The sequence below is a fragment of the Nasonia vitripennis genome, chromosome 3 (assembly GCF_009193385.2).
Source record: "Nasonia vitripennis strain AsymCx chromosome 3, Nvit_psr_1.1, whole genome shotgun sequence".
In the NCBI taxonomy this organism is placed as follows: domain Eukaryota; kingdom Metazoa; phylum Arthropoda; class Insecta; order Hymenoptera; family Pteromalidae; genus Nasonia; species Nasonia vitripennis.
The window spans coordinates 24,154,032-24,181,262 of record NC_045759.1 but is presented as its reverse complement, the minus strand read 5'-3'; the positions used below and the strand labels follow the sequence as shown (position 1 = coordinate 24,181,262).

General features: G+C 48.6%; 3 protein-coding genes across 4 annotated transcripts in view; 2 read left to right on the top strand and 1 right to left on the bottom strand.

Moving 5' to 3' along the window:
• The first annotated feature begins 38 nt into the window (after positions 1-38).
• LOC100117222 (alpha-N-acetylgalactosaminidase) lies at positions 39-7,646 on the top strand. Of its 2 annotated transcripts, XM_001606749.5 has the most exons (8): positions 39-128; positions 3,131-3,312; positions 5,343-5,517; positions 5,670-5,844; positions 5,923-6,017; positions 6,425-6,784; positions 7,092-7,256; positions 7,342-7,646. In XM_001606749.5, the coding sequence occupies exons 2-8, from the start codon at positions 3,152-3,154 to the stop codon at positions 7,525-7,527; spliced, it is 1,317 nt and encodes a 438-aa protein (XP_001606799.1). In that variant the 5' UTR covers positions 39-128; positions 3,131-3,151; the 3' UTR covers positions 7,528-7,646. The 2 variants fall into 2 exon arrangements, with proteins under 2 accessions (XP_001606799.1, XP_008206399.1); XM_008208177.4 differs by lacking the exon at positions 39-128 and having other exon boundaries at positions 2,221-3,312.
• On the bottom strand, positions 7,647-12,077 carry LOC100117184 (DNA topoisomerase 3-beta-1). The gene is made up of 12 exons (XM_001606727.6): positions 11,848-12,077; positions 11,531-11,673; positions 11,258-11,452; positions 10,776-11,191; positions 10,511-10,711; positions 10,235-10,439; positions 9,980-10,162; positions 9,693-9,902; positions 9,386-9,603; positions 9,078-9,302; positions 8,746-9,010; positions 7,647-8,664 (listed from the first exon to the last, which is right to left on the bottom strand). Exons 1-12 carry the CDS (start codon positions 11,936-11,938, stop codon positions 8,458-8,460), a joined length of 2,559 nt encoding a protein of 852 aa, XP_001606777.1. The 5' UTR covers positions 11,939-12,077; the 3' UTR covers positions 7,647-8,457.
• A 2,667-nt stretch (positions 12,078-14,744) lies between these two features.
• LOC100122233 (lutropin-choriogonadotropic hormone receptor) overlaps positions 14,745-27,231 on the top strand; it is a 15,595-nt gene continuing 3,108 nt past the window's right edge. Inside the window, exons 1-12 of the mRNA XM_001605787.6 lie at positions 14,745-15,138; positions 23,671-23,742; positions 23,944-24,015; positions 24,100-24,168; positions 24,234-24,377; positions 24,451-24,591; positions 24,661-24,726; positions 24,834-24,977; positions 25,045-25,116; positions 25,175-25,494; positions 25,647-25,823; positions 25,889-27,230. Of these exons, the coding sequence (XP_001605837.1) occupies positions 14,957-15,138; positions 23,671-23,742; positions 23,944-24,015; positions 24,100-24,168; positions 24,234-24,377; positions 24,451-24,591; positions 24,661-24,726; positions 24,834-24,977; positions 25,045-25,116; positions 25,175-25,494; positions 25,647-25,823; positions 25,889-27,230 (2,801 nt within the window). The 5' untranslated portion in view covers positions 14,745-14,956. The remainder of the gene's footprint in view (positions 15,139-23,670; positions 23,743-23,943; positions 24,016-24,099; positions 24,169-24,233; positions 24,378-24,450; positions 24,592-24,660; positions 24,727-24,833; positions 24,978-25,044; positions 25,117-25,174; positions 25,495-25,646; positions 25,824-25,888; position 27,231) is intronic.

The window sequence follows — 27,231 nt, the reverse complement described above, 5'->3', positions numbered from 1 at the left end:
TAGGGCGAAGAAGCGCGCGGCTGTGTGTATATAAATTAAGAGCGGCTTCTTTTGCCTTGTCAAAGTCTCGCGCGAAGCCCGCGCGACGTTGCAGCTGTAGTGCGCCGGTGTGTTTGTGTTGTTCGCTCGTGAGTATCCAATGTATATATGTACTACATCCAAACATATTATACGTATATGCACGTTCGGTTAATAGGTATAATAGGTCTTTTTTTTTGTCGGGCCTTATATATATATATATATATATATATATATATATATATATATATATATATATATATATATATATATATATATAAAAGGCCCGACAAAAAAATATATAGCTCTGGATTTTCGCCTTGAACGAGATAGCTCCGCGCGTTTTTCCGATCCTGTATACAGGTATAAGCTCAACGAGTGTCGCGCGCGACGATCGATCCTTGGAACACATCGCGCGAGATGCGCAATGCCGTTGCTATGCTTCTCGCTTATATTTATATCCGAGAGCTGCGCCATCGGCTTCATAAATTCAGTTTATAAATTTAATAAGCCGACGGCGCGAGAGCTGCAGGGGCTTCGTCGCGGCTGTTTATGCGCCGACGTCATCGCGATTCTTTTTTTCGCACACTCGCGCCTATCTCGAACGCGATCGACCGCGATAAGCGCGTGCTTTTTATACGGAGCCTTATTATAGAAAAGCGGGAGCGGGGAAAAAGTCCTCGAGCTAAAAAAAAAAAAAAAAAACGTACGCATCTGGTACGCGACGACGACATCCTTCGCGTGCAGAGTTAATCTCCGCCGATAAAAAGGGAGCGCTCCTCGCAATACCGATGCGAGCAGACTGTGCAGTGTAAGGTAGCGCTCTCTCGCGCGCGATTTCCTTTTCCCCCCGGCGGCGTGTGCTTCCCCCACCTATATGTATACCGTATGGGAGATATGTCGAACTTTTTGCTTCACTGACGTTTTCACTTTCTAAGTCCCGGCGTAAAAGTCATCCGAGCTGTAGGTGAGGAGCGTACGTGTACTCGATGCCGATTCTCTTTCTCTCTCTCTCTCTCGTACGAGCGTTTTGGATTAGCGCGGGAGCTCCGAATTTTCCTTCATTCGAGACGATTTCACGCGGCGCGGCTAATTATGTCTCCGTTCGCCGCGTAATAGCATATCTTCCTACGTATGCGCGAAGCGAATAAACATATATAATTAGAAAGTTTTTTTCCTTCAAATTATATCTAAATCGCGCGAGATTTCTAACGGCTTTTCGTCGCGCGCTCAAACCTTGAAATCCGATTGAAATTCTCCCCCCCCCCCCAAACAAGTGCTGCAGCAGTACAAAGGCGATCGTCCAAAAAACCTAATTACAATACGCTCGGTCGTTCGCTCGACTCGCGGTGAAATCGGCTGAAAAAAGAGAAACCGCCCGAGAGCTCGCGGACTCGTATTTATCGAAAAAGAATTTTTTTTCCTCTCTGCGACCGGTAAAAAATTTTCGCCGATCGAAGCGCGAGCGCGGTAAGTAACGATCCGCAGATCTCGCTCTCGTTCGGAACAGGTTTTATGCGTCGCGGTGCGCTTTTTCTCTTCTCTCTCTCCTGCAGCGGCAAAGTATAACTCATGCAGACCGTGTCGAGACGCGAAAATACACGGCCGCCTGTAATATCTATATATCTGTGCAGCCACTCTCGACTTCTAAGAATAGACGCGCGGCACGCGCTCGCGCCATTCAAATTCCCGCGAGCGAGTGAAGAAAAAAATATAAAGAACGAGATTACCCATTTCTCTCCGCCGCTGCAGAAGCAATTACCAATTATATACCCAGTCGCGTGCGAGACAAGGATCTCAGCTGATCTCTGTGTACACAAGCTCTCTCATACCTATATATATATATATATACAACGCGCGAGAGAAGATCCGTATCGTCTGCTCCTCTCTCCTATATATGCTCGTTCCGTCAATCATTATATTCGCTCTCGCTAAATCCTAGCCCGCGCTCGTGTACATCGTATGTAACGCGCGCATTGCGCTAATACGAGACCTGATACACACAGGTAGCGTGTGTATGGATGTAGATATCGGTACGCAACGAGCAACAACGTAACTCTCGCGCGCTCACCTGTATGCCAGAAAGAGAAAGACGGTCGTAACATAACCTCACGAGCCGAGTGTTTCTACATCGGGGGGGCAGGGGGCGGGGGTGGGATAGCCGCGGATTGGTACTACATGTATATCAACGCGGTGTAGGCAGGCAGGCGACGACGAGAGCCGAGTAGACGCGAAGGGAGCGGGTCCCTGGGAACAAGGAGATCGCGAACAAAGCGCGACAGGCACAAAGAGGCGCTGAGAGGGCCGCCCACACCCAGGATCATGACTCCACTCGGCGGTGGGCGTAATTATCCCGTAAACGGAGCCACGCTGGCGCACACACGTGCAGTAGCCGTGTGTGTCCGTGTGCATAGAAGTCGAAAGGAACTGGCATTACTGCTTATCTCAGTTCTCGCTGCTGCGCTGCTGCGATGGCGATGGCGCTCCCCCCAGTCCCCAGTACCCGACGACGACGCACACACGAATACACAATGGAAGGCCGGTGCGTCTGTGTTGGTTAGAGCCGCGATCGTGAGGCTCGTGGTAAAAATGAAATGGGGCATTGGGTGAAAGTACTTCTCGCCAGCGCGCTCGCCGCCGCCGCCGCCGCCGCCGCCGAGCAGCGAGGTCTTATATCAGATCAGTCTTGTTCTCGGGAGCGCTGAGCGAGGACTGTATATACCTGCATTCTAGTAATATGCTTCTCCGCGAACGAGTATAATTCTGCGCGTGAATCCGTACCTCCTTCCTCTGCCACCGCCGCTCTACGCCTGCTGCACATCTCGACAACACGAAAGCCGTATATATATATATACAGGCGTATGTGTGCGCGCGCGCGCGCCTAATGACGCGACGACTGCATCTGCATCGTGTGTCCAGTGCATCATTCGTCGTCCGTCGTTCGAGCGCCACGCTTAGATCGAGAGCCATGCAGAGTAGTATAAGCGGGCCGGCGAGTAGTGCTGCAACGTTCCCCTGAGCGCGCTCTCGACAAGCGATAGGACAACAACAACAGAACTTCGATTGTTAACGCGCGACTTTTGTCTGCTCTGCACTGCCCCTCGCTGCACAGGTGTCCGCAATCGTCTGCATCATGAGGAGCTGGAGCGTAGTGGCCCTGCTGCTGGTCGCGGCCCTCGGATGGTCGTCGGCGCTAGAGAACGGACTGGCCAGGACGCCGCCGATGGGATGGCTCGCCTGGGAGAGATTCCGCTGCAACACCGACTGCAAGAACGACCCGGATAACTGCATAAGGTGAGCGGCAGCCGCTTGTTTATTTCAATCTATAACTGCTACTCGTTTAGAGCCGATTCGGCCGAGAGCTGCACGGATCGACGATTATTATGCGCGCGCGCGTGCAGTGCGCGATGTTTGAAAGTGATATGCTAATGAGCCAGTAGCTCAAATTCACATAATGGGAATTTTAAACTTTCTTTTAAATTGCCCTGTGAGCAGCTAGCCAGCCGTTCAATCTCTGTGTTGCATGAGCTCAACTGCAGTTTCCAATTTGTGCACTCTGTGTGTGCGTGATATGCAGCCGTTATCGTTTTAAAATGCCCATTTTCATCCAATGTTTATTTTTATTTGTAAGCAAGAAAAAAATAACACACACAGATTGGACGTGCTATCGGTTTCAAGCTGTCACGCGGATAAAGCTCTTTAAAGTCTTTGAAGTATGATTCATGTCGGTCTTTATGGCATTAAGAAAGTTGAGTAAAAGTACCTTATATTCCAAGACAGCTACTTTTTCTCTCTCTCTTCTAGCCATTCCCAGGCTCTTTATTGTCATTAAATGGGGCCTTGCAAAAAAATGATTTATAATTCTGACTGTAATTTTATTTTCATCCACTTCCTGATGCTGATATCACTTCATAATTATGCTGTGCGCATACCACTTATGTAAAGAATTAATGATCAATGACAGCATTGCTCCTTAGCCAAGTGAACACTTAAAAATTCCATTTTCGCGCTTGATTCATCTTTTCTTTCAAATGTCTGCCTCCTCATTATTGATTCGTCTGTCATTCAACTTGAAATAATTAACAAGACAAAGAAACTGACTCAAAAGTCAATGATACAACTGCAGCTTGTTAGTGTGCTGTTGTTCAGCAGAACTGCTATAATGAATTTGCTCTGTTCACCTTTCAGAAACAAAGAGATTCAAGGAAGTAGCAACTCTCTATTTACAATAAATTTACTTTTTATATGCATGGCATTAAAAGATTTTATGCTTTTGATTTATGCCTGAAAGTTGTTCAGTTTATTTGTGCTTAAAGTTGCACTTTCAAATAGCTGAAATAAAAAAGAGTATAAAAATTTACCAGCACTAAATTATTTTATTATATAAACGTAATATTTCAAATGTTATGAATTAACCAGATTAGATTATTTTATCTGTTTACTTCGTTTTAAATATGACTTTTGATCTGCAACAAATTGAGCAAGCCTCCAATTTCATAGAGATATAAACAAATATTAGATTTCCGATAAAGGAAATCTGTTAATCTATCGATACGTCTATATCTGTTCATAATGCTCGATATGTAATGAGATACGGGTATCATGATTTGATTTTTGAACTGATGAATTATGTAAAGCCTGCTACAAACGCGTGCCTCGCCACATTAGGACTTTTTCTCTAATAAATTCGATATTCTCACTCTAGAAACCAAGTTTGCTCTATGGGATGTTTGAATTTTGGGAAGTCATTAATGCAAATACCCGGAGATAAGATCAAATCAAGTATGGACAGTTTTATTTCAGATGTTTTTTTATGCATCTTGCTTTTATATAAAACCCGTCTAACAGGTTGCATGCATGGGCAATGAATTAAATAAATAAAGAAAGATGCAGGGATAAAAAAAGTTTCTGTGCCAAACTGACTTCAGCAAGGCATTCGCTGAACTGAACCACTTTCCTCTCAGTGCAGCCAGCCATCAAGGACATCTTTGTCCTTGAGGTGTGTGAAGACAGAATTATAAGTGCTGTATGTAGATTTTGTCTTGTGATCATTACATAAATACAGATTCTAGGTCACTGATGCTAATGTGAATTTTACAATCTTCCGTTACAAATGCAATAAACACTACCATGCCTATATCCATGAATTCTCAAATGTCTCGATAAATTTTTCCCCATCTTCAAATGTTAAAAGCTATTCTTTTGCCTGTCACATTAATCAAACTGCACAATTGTTCAATTATTGTAATGCTAAATTACTGCTTTATGCTAGAGAAGGTATTTATAAAAAGAAATTGAAAAGAAATACCTTTTAAATTTTTTAGTGACCGGCTCTTCAGGACAATGGCCGACATTGTTGTCAATGAAGGATATGCAGCAGTAGGATACGAATATATCAATGTTGATGACTGCTGGCTGGAGAAAGAGCGCGACATCAATGGCAATCTTGTACCCGATAGAGAACGATTCCCTTACGGAATGAAGAGCTTGTCCAATTACGTAAGACACACAAAAATTTCTTACATAATTTCTGTTGTGCAATGGTCAGCGAAAGTAATGAGTTAGATGATTGACACTACAGAAATTATGTAGCATCCTGAAGCTCCTCTCTAGAAGGAAAAAAACTAATACTCTGCAACGGTTCTGCTTAGGTTCATTCCAAGGGACTGAAGTTTGGTATTTACGAGGACTATGGTAACTACACTTGTGCAGGATATCCAGGTGTCATTGGGTACATGGAGAATGATGCTGCTCAATTCGCGGCATGGGACGTAGACTACGTAAAACTTGATGGCTGTTATGCTCACCCTAGTGAGATGGACCAAGGTAAGTCAAAATAAGAATCAAATTAAAATTTTCAATGGCTCGCTGAAACATCTCAAGCAATTTAATTTTCATTCCCAGGTTACCCAGAATTTGGCTTCCACATGAACCAAACTGGAAGACAGATGATCTACTCCTGCAGTTGGCCAGTGTACCAAATTTATGCCGGCATGCAGGTAAACAAACACACGTGATTTCACAATCCATATGAATCGCTGGTTTTCCCTAAAAATTTCGTATGTACACACTGAAAATGGAAAGTTAGAAAGTGCTGATAATTTAGCCTGATATTAAGAAAGACAGAACCTGCTATTAACTTGAATAGTATGGCTTACTTCGTAATAATATGTAATTTCAAAGACAAATCATACGACAAGAGTAAAATGTATTATCAGAACAACAATTATTTCGCTGCGAGTCTGCGTTATTCTTTTAAAAGATGAAAGTTGAATCGAAATTACAAGTTTCGCGAATGAAAGACCAGGAAGTCGTGCTGGCAAAAGTCAAGATCTTTCTTTGACGGTCATTGTTCTGGAAATTAAAATTTTTCCGAATGCTAAACCGTTTCAATTTTATCTTCCAGCCCAACTTCACTGCAATCATTCAGCACTGTAACTTGTGGAGGAACTTCGACGACATCCAGGACTCGTGGGCCAGTGTCGAGACTATTATAGATTACTACGGCAACAATCAAGACGCGATTGTGCCCAACGCTGGGCCAGGTCACTGGAACGACCCAGACATGCTGATCGTCGGCAACTTCGGCTTGAGCTATGAACAGAGCAAGACGCAGATGGCTATCTGGGCTATCCTCGCGGCGCCCCTCCTGATGTCCGTCGACCTCAGGACGATTCGACCAGAGTACAAAGCTATCTTACAGAATAAGAAGATTATCGACGTTGACCAGGATCCTCTTGGAATTCAAGGTCGCCGAATTTATAAGGTGAGTTTACTGCACGACAGGCCTCCGCACACACGACACTTTTTATGGTACTTTCAAGAGCAAATAATAAGTATCGACGTAAATACGTCGCCGCAAGTGTTTTAGTGTGCAATTAAATTTGTCATCAATAAGTAATAGTTTAGTGAAAAAGTTAAATGAGCCGTAATTAGTCATTTTTTCCCTGTATTTATAGCCGCTTGCATGAGTAAATTTGCCGACTATGCAGATGTTTAAAATTCCGACACGCGAGCGTAGTCAGCTTGTTATATTGGATGAAATTTATCAAATGAATTATTTTTTTGTGCAGCATAAGGGCATTGAAATCTGGGCCAGGCCCATCACTCCTGTTTACCAAAACTACTACTCGTACGCCATCGCCTTCCTGAACAGGAGAACGGACGGCACACCCTCTGATGTATCCGTCACACTCAAGGAACTGGGTCTGCAGTACCCTGGTGGATACAGAGTAGAGGTAATAAGATCATACTTTTCGATTAATGGCACGAGAAAATTGTGCGCTGCAGAATCTAACCCGAGTTTTGGTTATTCTCTAACAGGACTTGTACGAGGACGTCGACTATGGCGTACTCACCCCCCAAACTAAGATTAAGGTCAAAGTAAACCCGTCCGGAGTTGTCATCCTGCGCTGTGATCTGCAAACTGACGATGTCTATGCCTCGAACCAGTATTCGGCATACTCGCCACTTGACCAAGTGTTCAAAGTCAGACCCAACTCTTTTTAAGTGATTTTGTAAATTATTTTTTAACAAATTAAATTCTCTTTTATAACGAACTGTTTATAAAACGCGTGTCCATAATTTGTTAAGGCTGTAAAAAATAAACTATTTGACATAAAACGAAAGAGTGCGTTATTGTGGCTTTATTAAAAACGAAACAGGAAAATGTTACAAAAAGATCTACAAATGTGTTTTCATATGTATACAATGTATAGGTATACAATAAACTTTACATACAACAGTAGGTATCGCAATGTCGCCAATGTCCACGCCACTTACTGCTCGAGCGCCTTCCACTCCTGAAAGATTCTTTCGTCTTTTCCCAAGACGCGAAGATATCTTGCCCGCAGACCTTTTCTTCTTCGGAGGGATCAGTCTTCAGTGTTTGTACCTACGTAGCGAGATACGACGCTTATATTTTTGGGAAGTACGCGCAGAGTTTCGAAATTTATGCTTCGTTTGCGCAGAAAATAGCGTGGACAGATGCATATACGAGTACAACAGGATGCCCCTAGGCGTTAGCTGATAGTGTTATAGAAATCGTTAGAAAAAATTATCTAAAGTTCAACGGATTCCTAGCGATTCTTTCTTCCAATCTTGAGATTGACGCGTAAATTTTACATATATCCAAGGACATATAAAAACCGATCAAAAGAAGTACGGAAGTCATCGTCAGAGTAAAAGTTTACATTGTTACGACTGTCGCGTAAGTATCTAGAATTATTTACACACGTAGAATCATGCGTAAGAAGCGTTACAAATTTCAAATAAGGTACACCATAGTATATTGTCTAGTACTGTCTTAAATGAATTGCGGTAAAAAAAGGGTATTACGATTTTTCGGTACCTTCCGCAAAATAAATCATAATCGTTACCGTAGAGTTAATTGGAAGCGAGTGGGGGGTATAGATGAGAAAACGAAACGTAAGGAGAGTCTTAGACGAAGTAGGCAGCCAGCTGTGCCATTTTGTCCTTGGGCGGGCGAGGTTTGCCCCGGCTTCGACCTTTGGCGTGTCCACGACCTCGGGTCGCTACAGGTTTTGAGGCTACCGCTCGGTGCTTCTCGACGAGGCTAGTGAAAGCCGGTGTACAGAATACACAACCCGTCATCTCCGTCGCCTCGTTCGGTAACTTGCTCTTGTCCTAAAATAAGATTGATGAACGTAAGGCTTGTTTCTAAAAATCAATGGTTAGTTACTTTTAAAGTTTTTTTCGAATAATCACCTGCTTGTACTCGACGGTAACCAGCTGAGCTCCGCAGTCGCAGACTTCGTCAGCTTCCACCATGACTTTGTGCGCATCAGCAAACAGATGGATGATAACATCGCATCGGTTACAGACAAGCTTCCATTTCGGAGCCGCCGATGGGTCCAGTACCAGAATTCCGCTCTCGCATTCCAAACAACTCGACAGTCCGTTCGAGTTCAGTCCGTGAGGACAAGTTGGATGCGTGCAAGCGTTGCAGCCGCTCAAACCTTTCTTCATATCCCTGTAAATTGACGACATTAGTAAATTTTAATTTACGAGATTACAGCAGCCAAAGAAAACCGAGGAACCTGAATGGTGGGTTGTTGAAGCAGTAAGGACAGAAAGTATAACTCTTGCCCCTCGTGCCCGTCGAATAGGACAGCAACTCAAAGTCGTCCAATGGACACTTCAACTCCTTGTAGATTCTAATATTACCGTTCTGAGGTAGATTGTACGTCTCGTTACAGTGCGCGCAATGCAACCGCGACGGCTTTGTTTGGATGTACTTCATGTAACGCCTGCACTTGCCGCATCTGTTTGAAAGCAATACAGGCGAGTAAGCAACTAGTCCGACCGCATAGTTTAACAAAAACGGTCTTTCTCTTCTTTTACGCACCTGGAATGCGACTTGCCAGAGGCAGAGAGAGGCGAGAATGAAACCTCGAACAGCTGGTCCATCGCGTCGATGCTCTGCACAAAATAGTGGAACTTCTGTTTGAAGATCTCGACGGTGTGCTGGAGTACCGCGTGAAAGTCTGCCCGTCCGAGGGCTATCAGGTTCAGTTGTTCCTCCACCGCGGAGCGCATCGTCGGCAGAACGAGCTCCGGGTCGATCTACAATAGTTTTCGAAGGAATTGTAGAAAGCTTTTAACGGTTGAGCATAAAAAGCTATGGGAGAAAAGCGAGGCAGTAGTAAACTAACTTTCTGATATCCGTGGACCAGAACTATGCCTAACGAGGTGGGGACGAGTTTCCTGCCGGTCGCGACGTTCACGTAATTTCTTATACAGATGTTGTTGATGTGGACCGGTATCGAGGCGTCGGTGCCGATACCGTGCTTCTCCATCAGGGTGATCAGTTCCGACTCCGTCAGGTAGTCCGGGGGTTGCGTAAAGCATTCCAACAGCTTGCTCTGGAAGATTAAGCCGGTTAAGTCGTTGGTTACGCAAAAGAGGAAGATTTTTTTATTGAGTGAGTGGAGAGCTATACCTCTTGGATCTTTACTCGTTCGCCGATGGAAAATCGGGGAAGCGACTCGTTGTTGCTTAACGCCTGCCATGTAAGCAGGCTCGTGTATCCGGGATCTATGAGGGAGTGTCCCGTGACGGAGAACGTCTCCATTCCGATTTCGAACTTTGCGGTCGTGCTGAGGTACTTGCAATCTTTGGCAAGCTAAAATTTTGAACAATTTTGCATTGTAGTTTACCTTGTTATGGAGATACAGATTTTAGCGGAATAGCTTACAGTTGCGATGAAATGCCTCGTAATGTAATCGTAAAGCCTCCAGGAGTCACCGTCCAATTCATTTCTACTGGCCGATTTCATCGGCGTTATGGGAGGGTGATCGCCAGCATCGTGTCCCTTTTTTGGTTTACTTATCCCCGAGCTTAAAATTCTACGGACTTCATCTCCCCAGTCTGAACTGTTCTGCTGCTGCTTCAGAGTCGATCTGATGCGAGACGAGTGATTTATTAAAAATCCAATTCAATCGAGTGGATGATTAAAACATTAGTTCCTTACACTAAATCGAAATTCTCTGGATAGGAGGTAGTTTCAGTTCTGGGATAACTTATGTAACCCTGAGTATAAAGACGTTCAGCGATTTGCATAGCATGATGAGGACCCATGCCCAGTCCAGAACTGGCGACTCGCATAAGTTCTACAGTGTTCAACGCTATGGGTCTTGCTTTCGATTTTTCAGTACTCTGAATGCTCGTCACCCTGAAAAACAAATAGGTCACTATGTAATTCCATTCGCGAATTCGCGTTGTCAATTGAAACTCACGTTGCATGGTCGTGCTCTTTGACATGGCTTAGAAATATGTTGGCTACTTCCTTATCGAAAGATCTCACTCTGCTCCAACTCAAGACTACGTCCAAGCCGTCCGCAGTCTTGACTGTGACCTGAAGTACCCAATATGGATCGGGTTTGAAAGTTTGGATTTCGTCATGCCTCTGGACGCAGAAACCTAAGGTGGGAGTTTGGCAAGGGCCGTATGAAATCAACGAGGCATCCAAATCGCCGTACTTTCCTTGGAAAAACTTTGTCTGGAACCTTGTAAACGCACAGCCAATTCGCAAATCCAACTCTTGCCGAGCATCCACGCTCCTGGCTTCATTTTCATTTGGCTTGGCAAGATTGGCCAGTGCCGCTTTGATATCTTTATCGGTAATGGCAGAAAACTTTGCTCTCCATATATCCTGTAAGAGGATGTCTTATTTCAATAAAGGACACACGTCATCTCTACTCTATTATTTGCTACCCACGTTTGGATTAAGTCTCCTGGTCGATCCTTGTTGAACGGCTTGTATAACTTCAAAACAGATATTTTCACCTTCCTTATCACAATCGAGCCACAGGACCAAGTAATCGCAATACCCTCCCTCTTTTGCAAGAAAACTCGGTATTTTGAGCTTGGGGACAGCCTCTTTTTTCTCAGTCGGACAAGAAAACAACTCGGCCTGTGGATTGGAATGAAAGAGGATTTAAAAACTAGAGAAGTTGAATAAGCAAAAAAGAAAGATTTATCTTTTACTTACGGGATCAACTTTATCCCAGTTATTGTACTTTCCTATAAAGTCCAAACTCATGACATGCCCGCAAACTGAGGTCATTTTGAAATTGACAGTCTCGCTTCGAAACTGGCCGAGCCACTCGTGAACTGAGCAAGAGCCATTGGAACCTTGTAAAACGAATAATTTGTCGTTAATAACAATCGATGCAAAGCAAAACGCAGTTGAACTTTATCGCGTTGCACCGAACAAGTTTGCTGATTCCGATGAGAGAAGTAAGCGATAACTTAATCGTTAAAAAGACGCCCTTTTAGCAGACAACAGCAGCAGCGTTTCTAACCTACCTTTTCTGGTGGTGCATCTTCCGTTACTCAAAATATTGGCTAGAGACGCAGCTAAGGACGGCTTCTCAGCCACCATAAATGCAGTCTTCATTTTGGCCGAAGTTCTAACTCAAGCCGATGTTGCTCAGTAAAGAAGTAAAGGCAAAATTCTCCTTGGAATCGTCACATAACTGTCGGTGTATATTTTCTTTCACCTGTTCACTCTCCGCGCACACCGCGGTGACGGGAGAGAAAGATACGCCAGCAGCGCCACCTTAAATCTATAGTCGCGCCCGTCGTCCCTATCAATTATATCAATATACCTATATACATTCATCGTTAGATTTTTATCTTCTGCACAATAGTGTGTGGAGATGGAAACATAAAATGAAGATGGAAAAATGCAAATTACTCTGCGCGTAAATATAATAAAGTAAAATACTCAAAGCGTCGTCGAGCAAAGCCGCCAGCCGAAAAAGCTCAGGGATCCCTATGGGCGTCGTCGCGACGATAAAGGGCTCGAGGCATAAATTCTGTTTGTATATACGCAGAGCGAATACAATGGATCTTTGCGAGTGGTGCGTATATAAGTATCCGACACGCATATAGAGAGTTTAATAATCGAAAAATAGCCTCTTATCCCTTTCACATGCTAACCCGTGGATATGGCTCGCTCGAGCTTTCATCTAAATAAATTTGAATACAAACTTCCAGAGGCGGATGACGGAGAAAAGCTTCGCAAAAAGAGAGCTCGATCGGGCTTAATAAAAACAAAATCAGCGAGCAGAGAGGAGACGTCCGTCATCGCATGCAAATTAACGCGCTTCTCCCGCAGGCGGCGGCGGCGGCGGCGGCGCGCACTTTCGTAAATCAATATTATCTCTCACGCGTATTGTGCGCGCGCGCGCTATAAAAGATCCTCTCACAAGGAGCTGCGCAAGAAAAAGTCTGAACAAAAAAAAAAAAAAAAAAAAATAAATAATCGACGCGAGCTTTTTCCCGCCTGCGATGGATGACGGAGCGATATGCCGCGTAGGAAAAGAGGGGCCCGCTTTGAGTGACGCGTATATACGATACGCTGCCACTATAAACGGTGTTTGTGCAGTATATACTGCGTAGCAGGCCGAATCGGAGAAAGAGACGAGCTTACGAGTACGCGGGCTATTTTAAAGAGGGGGGGGGGGCGAGCTTTTTTTTTTTTATTTCACTCGCGCTAGCTGGCGATGCTAATAACGTCGGATTATAGTAGCCGGTATAAAAGAGACTTGTCATCTTGCGAATTTTGCCTGTAGTCGACGAGCTAGTTCTTGATTAGTCATCGCGGGAAGACTTTGTGCCGCAGTAGCTATTTCGCGTTATTTACGAGGGTGCCTTGACTCGGCAGACTTTTCGGCCGGAATATATAGGGACGTTCGATTTGGATAGCGATCTCCGAACAATTCAATTGCCGAACTTAATAGGCGCCTGTTTATCAAAGTCATTCCGACAGCGGGGATTCTCTCTCTCTCTCTCTTTTCGAACTTTGCGAAATTTTCTAGCCACTGCGCGAAAAGTTTGGCCATAACGGAGAGGAAGCAGACGCCAGAGGAGGCTGCGGCGCTGGGACATTAGCTGTGCACGCGTTAGAGCGAGCTGGGGCTGATTTTATTAGTCGAGCCAACTTTCGTTATAATCCATCCGTACGATATACCCATACGCGAATACGGCACGAATTGTCCTCGGTCCCTCGTAATCTCCCTCCCGCATACAATGAGATTACGGCTCTCCGAGAGGGACGAAAGGTCAATGCACGCGGGAATCCGTGAAACGTTCCCTCTGTTTTTTTTTTTAACAATACCCGCCAATCGAGGAGCAGCCAAAATGATACGCACGTATATAATAAAGCGTTCCTCGGGAATTTTATATCTAAGCCCGCGTGCCGAGACGAATTCGCGATGGACGTGGAAGGAAGAAAAGGGATTTCGTTTACTCAAGCTTATGCGATGGGGCTGGGATCGTGATTTTTTAAACGAAATTTCCAATCCTCGATCGGATTCTTTATCTATACTCGTTCGCGTAGGCGACAATGCAGCGATAGAAACGAGCGAGTCCCCCGAAAGTTGGACTGGAAGCGCGCGAGAGTGTACGAGCACTATTAAACGACCCTCATACTCTCTCAGCTCGGCCATACATCATCCAACGACGGCAGACGTGGACAAAAAGCACCGGCCGCAAAGTTGTGTACTCAGCATCGGTTCCGATCGCGCCGGCTGAGAAATTCGATAGAGCTGCCGCGCGAGAAAGAGAGCTGTATATGAAGAAGCTTCGCACAGAGCCGACAGGGGGGGTGGACAGCGACGTGGAGATCTGTCAGAGATTGATACTCGCCCCGACAAAAAGCCTTATCGCTTCGCTCTCGCTTGGGCAAGTGTCAGTTTTGTCGGCTGCAAGCGAGAAAAAATCCCGCAAAAGCAGAATCTCCTTCCGCCCAATAAACTCGAATCCCCGATCTCTTAAAACTTAATTTAAGGGCCGATTCTCGCGTATACGGCAGCGACAGCTGTAGCCGAGAGAGAGAGCGACACACGCGGGGCAATCTCGTTTATTCCGCGCGCTTTCTGCTCTCGCGCAGGTGTCGCCCGCCGAAATTGACTCTCTCTCTCCCTCTCTGTGTGGAGTTTTAAATTAAAGACGAGACGAGCGGACGCCGAGAGTTTACGCTTTCTCTCTCTCTCTCTCTCTCTTTTCCGGGAGCAGATGGCTTGTGTAAAATCCTCGGCGCACTTATATCCCCGTTGCGAGATTGCTCCGTTACCCGCAAACAAACAGCACATCGACGCGAAAAATGTATTCGCCCGAGGAAAACTATATAACGCGCAGAGAGCAGCCGTGAGAGAGGGGGGAAAGGGCGCTATACTACGCGCCGCCGACGCGGGAGAAAGAGGGAGAACGCGAGCGAGCGGCAGTCTCGAGAGCTCGCTCGACTTCAGTCGGTGAAGACTGCGCGAACGGTGGATATACAAGTGTGTAGAATATACAAAAGTATAGAGCGCGCGAAAGCGATTCGAAAGTGCGCGCACAGAACCATAGGAGATCGGCCAGCGCGATAGGAGGAGGATGGGCATTGGTGATCGGCGGCCTGCTCCGGAGGATGCTGCTGTCGCTCGTCGGCAGACTGCTGCTGCTCTGGGCGGCGATCGGCCTCCAGGCGGTCCGGACCGAGACGCCCGACTGCGAGCTTCTCGGAGGACCGGCCGCCCGGGAACTGTCCTGTCGGGCTGCCGGCATCGAGGCGCTCGACCGGCTGCCCGAGCTGGCCAATCTCACCAGGATGTGAGTATAATCGGTTTATAGAGACGCGATTTTCGCGCTCGAAAGTCGAGCGAGCAGAGGGGGTCGCCGAGAATTGCAATGCGCGAGAGAGCGCAATTCTCGTCGTCCGTTTCTTTTCTCGTACCGAGGGGAAATTTTGTTTTCCTCCCGCCGCCTCGTAAAATTGCTCGGTCACCCAACTCGGAATCTCGGCCGGATAAGGATTTAACGCTCGCTCCCTGTCATCCATCGAGGCGCCAGCGGATAAAGCAATTCGAGTAATTGGCCAATCTTGGGCAAAGCCGAGGACTCGATTGTTTTCCCCGTCAAACGGAACAAACATATCTCGTGAAAATATTCGCCGAAATTAGTCGCTTTAGTCAACGCTTTCAACTTGGTCCGCAATTTAACGCCGGGCGTACTCGACGCAGAGCTGAGTGAGGCGCGTCCTTTGATTTATTTACCTCTTCGTGAAAATTATCGGGAGACATCGGCGCGAAAACTTTCCGCCGATCCGTCTGTCCCTTTTCTCTACGGATATAGCTAATCCGAGCGGAGCTTTTCCAGCTGAATATAACGAGTGGCCGTTGTTTATGGAAATCGTGAAAAACTTTGCCCAACGATATTCGAGTTTTATCGGGAAAACGGGATAAGCTTTGTCTGCTTATTATGGAAAATGGAGAAAAGTAGCGACTCCATAAAATCCACGCGGGAGAATAACGCGAAAGTTTGCGCATAATGGCCCGCGCGAAGCATCCGCGGGAAAAGTTCGCACATATTTCCGATATATGAATACCGCCGTATCCCCAAGAGAGAGAGAGAGTCGCGAGAACGGCTCCGCTGTATGTATATTATACGGCTTATTTTTTTAAAGCTCCGCAATAACAGCGAGTAAATCGCACGTATAAGCGGCACGACACTCAAAAGTTCGATTAATTAGCCGAAAAAGCTCTCGCAGTGTCTCCTACTGTCTCCCCGAAACTCGACTCGGTTTATTAATACACGCGCGCTGCACATCTCGGGAGAATTTCTCTTTTCGACGGAGCTTGCAGTGTATACGTGTACTATGCTGACGGAGGAGGGGGGGGGGAGAGAGCTTTATTTACGAGTCTGGAACACGAGTGCCTGTCTCTCTCTCTCTCTCTGCACGTGGATTAGAGCTTTTTATTACGCAGACGACACTGAGCTGGCCGGCAGAGCGTGTATCCGAAAGGGTGTATCGGAATTTATGAACTTATTCAGGCCCGCTTCATTAATCTCCGGCGCGTGTTTTATATCGCGGAAGCTGTTCCTCCACTCGCTGCTGCTGATGCTATATAAACGCTCCTTCGCTCGTGCTAATCGTCGCGGAAAATTCGAGAGACGTCGCGACGCTTCGCACGATATCACAATCGAGGGGAGGTGAAGCTTTAATTTAACTTGGCCGGATAAGAGTGCTGCTCTGAATTATTTGGAAATTGTCCGGGTACCCGGGCGCGCGTAAATATTTGCGGGCAGCCGGGTTTGTTTGCATTGGCAATCTAGGTAAAGAGTGTCGTAAGTATTCAGCAGCGGGAGCCTTAAATTTCGTATTCCGGCCCGGCAATTTTGTATTAAGACAAAAAAAAAGACGCGTGCGGTAAAACTCGGCGATTTTCGAACCTTTGATTTCCGGCCTCTCTCGGCATAAATTTCCTGCTATACGGCCTCGTAAAAGCGTATAAAACGCCGAGCGTCGCTGAAAATTTTACGATTTCTATAAACCTCGCGATGCTGTCCCATCGTCTTTCATTTTACAGCGTCGCAGCTACGGGTCGGTCGTCCGGCTCTTATCATTGTCTTAGTCGCGAATCGTAAAAGTATACACGATATAGTTGATTTCTACGACTCTGGAGCCGGCATAAATAAGTTAGCGGGGACAGCTAGCTTATTTATCGCTATTGCCGCGCGTACGTTCATTCGGCTTGACAAATCCTCTCGCTTCTATAATTATCGTCAGCAGCGTTGTCGTATTCTCGGTCGGAAAGAACGCGAGGATTCGCTGCCGATCGATATGTGAAACTTGAAATTCAGCGAGCTTGCGATCAATCAGCGAATTCCAAGAGCTTCTCGGCCAAAGCCTGCCGGGATATTCTTTACGACGCGGCAGGAGCTCGTTAATTACGCTGGCGCTTTTGTCCGCGGCTACCGCTGCAGTTCTGCAGCTGATCGCTGACTTGTTTGTCTTTTTCGTCGCGCTTTTCGCCGGGCGTTCGGTGCGGCTCGGGCCAGGAGGTATCGATTTTGCATCTACTGACTATTATCTCGGTTACACGCGTACTCTGCGCAAAAGTGGGTTATCCGTAACCGCGAGCGTCTTTGAGACGATAAGAGTATAGGCTGAATCCGGATTCTTGACTTTTAACCTTCGTAGACTCGAAGAGGAGCTCAATTATCGGGCTTTTTATCTTTTTCGATACCTTTCGATACCCTCAGGTTTTCGTACAAGATAAAAATGCCAAATCTACGTGCGCGTGCGGTTGCACCTTTCTTAATAATTCGCCGCGCAGACAATAATCCGAACGAGAGCTTTACTCTTGAGCGCAAAGCGAACCAAACCTATACCCTTGCTTCGTTCGCAGAATTGTATAATCGAGACTCAAGTCCCACGTAGAGCAGCAGCAATTATTCCGGCGTCGCAATCAACTAATTGCTCCTGCGCTTCTCCAACCAGTCCCCGTCGACTTGGCCTAATCGAAACCAATCCGCGCACCGAATCTCGGGACGCGGACCGTTTACGTCGAGCTGTGTCTCAATTGCGCTTCGGAATCCGTATCTTTGCGCGAAATTATATCGGAGCCGCGCGGGACTTATTATCCCGATGCTCATTATGCGCGTAACCTAACTCGGCTTCCCCGAATCATCTTTCTCCCTTAATCATCGCGCGAGTTATAAATCTATGGTGTTCCCTCGTTACAGCCGGTGTAGGGTTGCGCTCAATTTGCCCGGTTATCCGTTGCAAAGATGTAAGGGACCGGGATACACGATGAATAAAACACGATCGATCCAAGCGGCCGTATAGGTTAAAAACAATGCCGGACGTGTACGTATAGGAGAGAAGCTATCCAGCTGTGATGAATCGGCGCGACGACGCGTATACAAAAGCCCGCAATTATTCAGCCGCGCGGCGAAACTATATATACTTTGCCGGCCTCCGGCTTTATTGTTATGAATAACTGATGCCCGAGAGACGAGTGTAATATAGCAGGCCGTTATCGCGTTCCAGAAAACGCCAGATCTGATCGGACCGATCGAGATCGCCGCCGATGAATAACCCATGCGTGTAACACGCGTAGAGGCCGGGCAAATAACGCAGCGCTTTATACTTTCAAATTTCGGCTCGAGCGGACAGTTGCGCAATGCGCAACATTACACGTAGCTGATTGCGACAAAAACGACTCCCCGGAGTCTATACTGACTCGCATAATTTTTCCCGAATAAGGCGAGGCGGATTGATTTTCTCCGAGAGCCTGTGCTTATAGAGTCGAGAGAGAGAGAGAGAGAGAGAGAGAAAAGTTCGATCGACGGACAAATTGGATGGGCTAGCGCGCTGTGACGCAAGTTTGTGCTTTTTTCCCGAGATTTATTTCGGAAAAAAGGAGCTCGGATCGAGAGATAGCCCGCGCGCGTAATAGAGAGCGCGAGAGAGCTCCCCTTTTCACGCGGCCAACTTTCTCGCGACGACGAACGTCTCCATCGCGAATTTTCCAGATTTATTCGTGGATCAGACGCGCGTTCCCTTGATTGAATCAAACGTTTGAATTTAATTAAAACTCGAAATTCAATTCGACACGCGAGCTGAGCGTTAGAGCGGAAAGAAACAAACCGTCGCGCAATAAAACTCACCGGCGAAAATTCGCAATTACGCGGGGGTCTAATTGAACTTTTTTTGCCGAAGCCCTGCCTCGTTAACGCTCTAATGATACCTGTCCGCCGACATATCCCTATCGCCGGCTAATACTATATATTTAAGCGCGCGAGAAAGTGATCTACTTAATATATATATATCCTCTCTTCCTCTTTTTTCCCTCGATTTACGCCAAGAGATATTGAAAAATACCGACGAATGAGCTCGCAACTGTAACTAATCCGCGGCACAGCCCAGCAGGTGCGAGTATATCTCAGGCTTATAGAGCAGAGAGCGACGTCTATAAATAGCCGGCGCACAATATGCGGCTCTCGCGCAACTCATCTCAAACTTGATTTTTTCCGAGCCGCGGTCAAGCTCGCGGCTCGTGCAATTTTCACGCGGACCGTAAACCCGGATCATCGGCTTATCCCCCGGCTGCCGAGACGGACTAATCCGCGGGAGAATGGAAGAAAGCGAGCTTTCCTGATAATCGCGAGATACGACTGCGTCCGCCTGATGTTTATCCGCGAGAGGTCTGGAGATGTACGGAGTAATTAGCAGCTCGACGCAAGAGTGCGTATAACGAAGTGCGCGCAAAATTAATCGAGTATGAGGCTGATAAATTCGTCTGTTTTATTAAAACCCGAAAGGATGACAGGCCGTAATCTCTTTCGTTTTAATCAAACTCGACACTCGTTGAAAAAGCGATCGGCCAAGAGGGCTGATATAATATCGAACGCGAAATAATTGCTTTAATCAGCTTACATCTGGCTCTGTACAAAAGGCGTTTACGATATCGCGTCGATCGGCTGATTGATTTCCCTCTCATCGCCGAGGCCGGCTCGCGTATCCGATCGATATTTCCGGCAGCTCTCGATGAATTAAGACTCGCGGGGTTCGTAAAAAACTTGTAAAGTCCTTTATTATTGTACGCGTCTGCGATTTACGCGCCACGTCGCTTCTCTCGAGGTCGCGAAACGATTCTCCGCTGCTGCAGCGCTCTTATATTATCGGATCGGCTGTCGAAATTGTGAGTGTTTATGCAAATTGAGAGTCGGAGATCGGCCGTTTCGGGGTAATAAAATTACGCCTCGATTATCAATTACGCCTCGAAAAAATTCCGATCGCGCACAGCGCGTTCGCTCACGTGCGAGCCGGCGATTAACCCATATACTTGTCTCGCGTCTGTTCTCCCGGTTAGTATATCGATTTCGCGTCGCGCGTATTCGTAAAAATGTTACGAATTTCGCCGGCGATGGACTACTTAATTCCTCGATAGGGCTCTAAATAAATAGGAGTGCGGTCAATTATTCCTTCGATTATTAACACTGTACGTCTGATGCCGGTACAAGCTCCCTCCTTATCCTCCTTTCGCGATTACATTACCGCGCAGAGAGAATATCCGCTCCGCGGTAGCGACGATCGAGGAAGCCCTTCACTTTTATCCCCGCTTCTGGGCTACGATCATCGTCGTCCAGTATAGCCGCACAGCCGCGCGTATACCGCTGCTTCGGACTGTATGAGCTTTTGCAGCTATAGCAGCCGCGCGGAATCCCGCACTTTCAGCACTACGTATACAGCTCTCGTTTTTTATTCGCGCTTCTCGCGCGCTCGATAGCTTTGTCTCCTCGCGGATTGTAATTCCGGCGCGTCGCGAGTGCGCTAAATCAACGGCATCGAGGACGCGCAATTATATTCGCGAGTCTCGCGGTATTATTCACGACGAATATACGCAATATCCGATTAAAGCCGTTTCTCGCGCGCGAAAACCGAGCATTCTCGCCAATTATGCAGCGCAAAATATCGCGAGTTTTGATAGAGGAGCGATATAGGATCGCCGACAATTTAGTGGCTCGCGTACAAATCGCTTGTTTAAAGTAACCAATTCGATGCGCTTCGTCGCGACGGCCAGTAGAAAAGGACTAGCGGAAGCAACGGACAACGACGAGGACGATTCTCAGGAAGAAATTAGCCCTTTGTATTCTGATTTCCGCACATACGCGAGGAATGATCTTCCGGAGAAATTCCCGAGCGTCAGCGAATAACGAAGCTCGCATAACAAATTTTATCTTCCGAAAAGATTTGTTATAGTCGCGATTAAAAGGGGGGTACAGCGAGGATCAAAAAATTACGCTGCGAATTAAGCTCGCGGTGTATGAGCTAATTCCATTTGGTTATGCAAAGCAGCGCGCTAACGGCTTACCCCTCTTGCACAGATGTACTAATCAAGCAAACAAGCAGCTTGTAAAAATCATTCGTACATATCCGAAATAAAACATGTATACACGTGCGTATATAGCACATACTTGTATGATACGTCGAGGCTGCGCTCGACTGTATACACAGGATGGCTCGATTAGGAAGGGACGCCTGGGAATTAATAAAGCGCAGCCGTGCGGCGCACACACGCTTATGGAACTTATGGGGCTGCATCGATCCCCTCCCCCCCTTGCTTCGCGTGTGTAGCTGACTTTATGACTCTCCGACTCCCGCAGCGGCGACGTTATTATTCTGGGTCGCTCGCGCGCTTATTTAACCCTCGACGCGTCGACTTTTTGAATTTATGTTATAACATTTATCAATGCATTATGGGATAAGTCGCGTCTTTTAAAACACTTAATACGGGCCGGCGCTGATGCCGCTGTAAATTTGCGGATTACGATTGTTTTACGAGCTCGGAGGAGACGGGGGACACTTGCGCGGCCGCACTTCACTCCGGAGACTGATGAAGAGCTGCGGCGGTCGTTTTACGCTCGAATTACGCGCCGATTATTCCCCCCCACCCCCGTAGCCGCTGTGTCTAGTCCCGTCACCGCGGGGAGTACTTTCTCGACAATTGCTTTTTATTTACAGGTGCGATATTGAAATTGCAAGCTCCAACCCTGACAACTCCCGCTTGGGTGTACTCGATACACTCGTTACAAACGGCATTAGGTATATGCGCTCGCACGTTCGATTTAATTACACTCGGGGTCGAGCTCCGATCAATCCGCGTTTTACGAATTGGCCGCCTTTCACGTGCCTCTCCTTAAAAGCGGCGACAGCCTGTATTATATACGAACAAAAAAAAAAAAAAAAAAAAAAACTGTCGCAACAGTAAACACGCGCGCGCGCATACTCGGAATTCCCTCGCGGCGCGGGCTCGACGTTGCTCAATCCCGCCGTCGGTTCGGAGGAAAAAAAGAAACGACGCAGACGCGCGGCTCGGTCTGATTGTGAATTGGTACAAAGCTCGAGTGAAAAAAAAAAAAAAAAAAATTGCGAGCTCTGATTAAGTGCGCGTCGCCGCGAGCGCTGAGTTATAAGTATACAGAGCGGTGAAAGCGAGCTCCGAATAACCGAGGTTTTAGAATCGCGTGGGCATCGCGATATAGAGGAGAAGGCATTACGGCATAGCGATGAATGCCGTATAATCGGGCTCGCGTACGAGTGAAAGTAATGCGACGAAATTAATGGTATTCCCCCCTTTACAAAATCATTACACCTCGCGCTCAAATCGTTTTATCGCGCGGCCCTTTGCAGCGAAGATAATTTATACAAGCCACTCCGAGTAATCCCCGAACTCGAGTACTCGTCTGCAGGCAGCTCACGCCGACGATCTCACTTTTTCCCATACGAATTCGGCTTCGCTTTTCAAGCACAGCTGCGGCTCATCCGCGAAGCTCCTCACGTGTCGGCCGGTTTTTCACTCGCTTTTAATTCGGCGCTGCGCCGAGTGGAGAGATTTCATAGAGCCGAATTCCAATTTCTCATGTCAGAGTATTATCTTACGTAGCAGCGCCCGCGTGATTTATCCTGCAGAGACTCGAAAGTTGACAAATACGTTCAACTTTTCTCTCGCTGCGAGTTTGGGCTAATCGACGCGGCGGAAAGAGCTCGCGCAACCGCGAAAAAGTGCAAAACGAACGCGCTGCGCGTGGTTCGAGCTCTCAAGATAGAAGCGCCAAATTAGCTGAGGGGGGGGGGAAAGGAAGAATAAAGGCAAGCAGCAGCGGCAGAGAGAAAGAGAGATATAAATTTCGCCGCGGCTCTACACCCACGCTCTCGCACGACCCCTTTCGCCTGCAGCGCGCGGCGAAGTATATAGTGCATCGTAGCAGCTTCGCTGCTGCTTTTCCGCTCGTCGTTTTTTACAGCTTGCGCTCGCGCTTCGAGTGATCTTTCGCGTCCCGACCGGCGCTTTACGACGCGAGACGCGCGGCTCTGATCCGAAAAGCATTTCTCCGAGGATCGCTTTATGACCCGCTCTCGCTCTCTCGGCTTTTTTCCTCCTTCCCTCCCCCCATCCCTCCTTCTCTGCGCTCTTCGCGTAAACTTGGACGTATCTCGCTCGGACGACATATTATCGAGGGACTGCGTCCGTCTGGTTTTGCGAAAATACGCGCTCGTGCTCGGCCTTTGTAATCGAGTCTACGGTATTGTTTTGCGCGTAGTTGGCTTCCGAAAGAGCCGCGTCATCGGGGAGCCAATCGATTTTTTCCTACTAGACAGCATTTGTAATTTCGCTGATGGATTAAGCTCCTCGTGGTAGGCGCGACACAATACGGCCTGTGAGAAGGGAAAACAGGGCCGATAAACCTTCTGTTCCGATGAGATACCGCGAGCGAGAGCGCTTTACTTCCGCGCTGCCAGCAAACTTTCCTCGAACTTTGCTCACCAAGCACCCCTCGGCTTGTCTGTTGCAGAGATCTGACGAGCAACAATCTAACGAACATTCCAGCACGCGGCTTCCGACGCTACCCCCATCTCGAGATTCTGTGAGTATATTGAAAAAATAAATAAATAATAAAATAAATCAATCAATAAAGGAGAAGCGAGCGCTGGCAGATAGCCTAGCCTCAGAGCTCGCGTCATAAATTAGCTGCGCACACGGCCAAGCCACACTTGAAAGCTGACACGCTGCGACGTGCGCAAAGAGATCTCTCTGCGATATTTATGGGCTTGTTACCGCTGCACAGGTTACTGCGCCGCAACCGCATCGAGCGCATCGACCCAGAGGCGTTCGACAACATGACGAGTCTCGCGCTCCTGTGAGTATATAAATCCTCTTCTATATTTAGCGGGCGTTTCCTTGAGAAAAAAAAAAAAAAAAAAAAAAAAAAATCTCCTCGCAGAGAGTTGGACGATAACAAGTTGACGGAATTCCCGAGGGCCCTGGCCAGGATGAGCAGCCTGGAGGAACTGTGAGTTGCGAGATCGCCCGCCATCAAATGGCCATTTTCCTTACACCGAACACGCAATGTTCCAGATCGCTGTCGAACAACAGGATCCGTCTGATCGAGGCCGACAGCCTGAGGGACGCGAAGAACCTGCTGTCGCTGGACCTGCGCGGCAACCCGATAAGCGAGGTGCAGCCTGCCGCGTTCCAGCATCTCTCGCGGCTCCGCAAGCTGTGAGTATATAACCAGGCGATATTCCCAAAATCGTTCGCAAAGCCAATCCTTCTCGTATTTCTCTCCGAGAAGCATCCTGTCGAACCTGAAGGAGCTGAGCGAGTTCCCGTCGCTGGAGGGCTGCCGCTCCCTCGAGTTCCTCCGGCTGGACCGGGCGCGCATCGAGCGAGTGCCCGATGAGCTCTGCCGACAAGCGCCCAAGCTCAAGAGCCTGTGAGTACGACTATATAGGTACTGTATTCCGGCCTCGCGTTCGCAAATGACTCGCCTCTCTGCTTCCAGAGATCTCAAGTCCAACCGACTGAGCGCCGTGCCCAATCTTAAAGGCTGCCGCGATCTTCGGGTTTTGTACGTATGTGAGAGCTTGTCTTCTTGTTTATATGCGCCTCGTCGTAAAACGCTAGCTCCGCTAACTACTATCGGGCTTATTTTGAGACGCTCGTCCGCGCTTCCAGAGACCTCGCGAGCAACCTCATTTCCTCGCTCGAGGGCAAGCCGTTCGAGGGTCTGGGGGCGCTGCACGACCTGCTCATACCGAACAACCTGCTGGAGAGCGTGCCCCAGGACGCCTTCACCGGCCTGACCAAGCTCCAAGTGCTGTGAGTATAGGTAATTTTATATTTTATAAGGCAATGGCGCATAGGAACGCGATCGGCCGTTTTGCAGTGACCTGGAGAGCAACGGCATCGACTTTGTCCACCCGGACGCGTTCGAGGAGATAAAGCAGCTCGAGGACCTGTGAGTATACGCCGTAGCTGTAAATCGAGCGAGCAAACACGAAAAGCCTTTCTCGCAGGAACCTGGGGAACAATATCTTCCCGAGCCTGCCGATCAAGGGGCTCTCGGGCCTGCTCCACCTCAAGACCTTCAACAACCCGGCCCTCAGGGAGTTCCCGGCGCCGGAGCTCTTCCCGCGCGTCCGCACGATGGTCCTCTCCTACGCGTACCACTGCTGCTCGTTCGTCAGCGCCGAGGAGCTCGAGGCCGGAGTCTCGGGGGCCTCCGAGGCGGCGGCCGGCGAGGAGCTGCTGCAGGAGTCGGTCCTCTTTCCCACGGATAACGACTTCGACATGAGCCTCTGGAACCAGAGCCTCACCGACATCTGGCCGCAGCTGCGTGAGTTTCCCCCCTCCGGGCTTTTTCCTCAAACAAAAAAAAACAAAAAACAGCCCCACGCATTTATTGTTATACACACACACACACACACACACACACACACACGCCTTGGTGGAAACTATGCAGCAATGAAGTGACGTAACGTTTTCTAGATAACTTGAGCGAGAAATTCGGATCGAAAATAAATGAACTTTGGGATAACTTTGGTACAGATTTCACGTACCCGGGCAATTTGCCCGCCTACGTCGAGGAGTACTTCGAGGAGCAAGAGGGCCGGAGCCCGAGGCCGGCGACGCAGCCGGCGCGCATCCAGTGCCTTCCGCAGCCCGGTTCGTAGCTAGGCCCCCCGTCCGAAAAGTCCCCCTTTTTTGCTGACCGCTCTGCCTGCCCGCAGGTCCGTTCCTGCCATGCCGCGACCTCTTCGACTGGTGGACGCTGCGCTGCGGCGTCTGGCTCGTCTTCCTGCTGGCCATGCTGGGCAACGGCAGCGTCGTCTTCGTCCTCGTCTTCTCGCGCAGCAAGATGGACGTGCCGCGCTTCCTCGTCTGCAACCTCGCCGCCGCCGACTTCTTCATGGGCCTCTACCTCGGCATGCTGGCCGTGGTCGACGCCTCGACGCTCGGCGAGTTCCGCAAGTACGCGATCCCCTGGCAGATGTCGGCGGGCTGCCAGCTGGCCGGCTTCCTCGGCGTCCTCAGCTCGGAGCTCTCGGTCTACACGCTGGCCGTGATCACCCTCGAGCGGAACTACGCCATCACGCACGCGATGCACCTGAACAAGCGGCTCTCGCTCAAGCACGCCGGCTACATCATGAGCGCCGGCTGGACCTTCGCCCTGGGCATGGCGGCGCTGCCGCTCCTCGGCGTCTCGGACTACCGCAAGTTCGCCATCTGCCTGCCATTCGAGACGAGCGGCCCCGCGGCCATGGCCTACGTCGTCTTCCTCGTGCTCGTCAACGGCCTGGCCTTCCTCATCCTGATGGGCTGCTACCTCAAGATGTACTGCGCCATCCGGGGCTCCCAGGCCTGGAACTCGAACGACTCGAGGATCGCCAAGCGCATGGCGCTCCTCGTCTTGACGGACTTGCTCTGCTGGTCGCCCATCGCCTTCTTCTCGCTGACCGCCACCTTCGGCCTGCAGCTGGTCAGCCTCGAGCAGGCCAAGGTCTTTGCGGTGTTCGTGCTGCCGCTCAACTCCTGCTGCAACCCCTTCCTCTACGCCATCCTGACCAAGCAGTTCAAGAAGGACTGCGTGCTCATCTGCAAGGCCATCGAGGAGTCCCGGGTGACCCGGAGCATCGGCCGCTGCCGGCACAGCTCCAACTTTAGCAACCGGCTGAGCCCCGCCAACACCAACAGCCTCGTCGACCGGTCCGCCGGCTCGCGCGACCTCAACCTCCTCCAGCATCCGCACCAGCCGCAGGTGAACGCTTACCAGCAGCAGCAGGCCACCTGCGTCTGCGGCAACAGCGCCCGGCTGATCCTGGAGCGCGGCCAGTCGGCCAGCTCGACGACGACGGCGGCGGTGCGCTGGTGGCAGGCCAACATCAGCTGGCCCTGCTCCAAGAGCCAGCGGCAGCGGCGCAACCTCGCCGGCGACCCCTACGCCTACCGCATCGCCGCCGAGATCCAGCAGAAGCAGCACAAGCGAGCCTCCTCCATGTCCTCCAGCGAGAACTACTCCTCCTCGCGCTCCGACTCCTGGAGGCAGCATCATCGCTGCGGCATTCCCCTCAGG

Excerpts from the sequence above, each read along its gene's own strand:
- LOC100117222 (XM_001606749.5), top strand. The coding sequence starts at position 3,152 with ATGAGGAGCTGGAGCGTAGTGGCCCTGCTGCTGGTCGCGGCCCTCGGA. Across the intron at positions 3,313-5,342 it reads GACCCGGATAACTGCATAAG|TGACCGGCTCTTCAGGACAA; the intron begins GTGAGCGGCAGC and ends TAAATTTTTTAG. Across the intron at positions 6,018-6,424 it reads AAATTTATGCCGGCATGCAG|CCCAACTTCACTGCAATCAT; the intron begins GTAAACAAACAC and ends TTTATCTTCCAG.
- LOC100117184 (XM_001606727.6), bottom strand. The coding sequence starts at position 11,938 with ATGAAGACTGCATTTATGGTGGCTGAGAAGCCGTCCTTAGCTGCGTCT. Across the intron at positions 9,303-9,385 it reads TCTGGCAAGTCGCATTCCAG|ATGCGGCAAGTGCAGGCGTT; the intron begins GTGCGTAAAAGA and ends GCTTTCAAACAG. Across the intron at positions 9,011-9,077 it reads TTCAACAACCCACCATTCAG|GGATATGAAGAAAGGTTTGA; the intron begins GTTCCTCGGTTT and ends GTCAATTTACAG.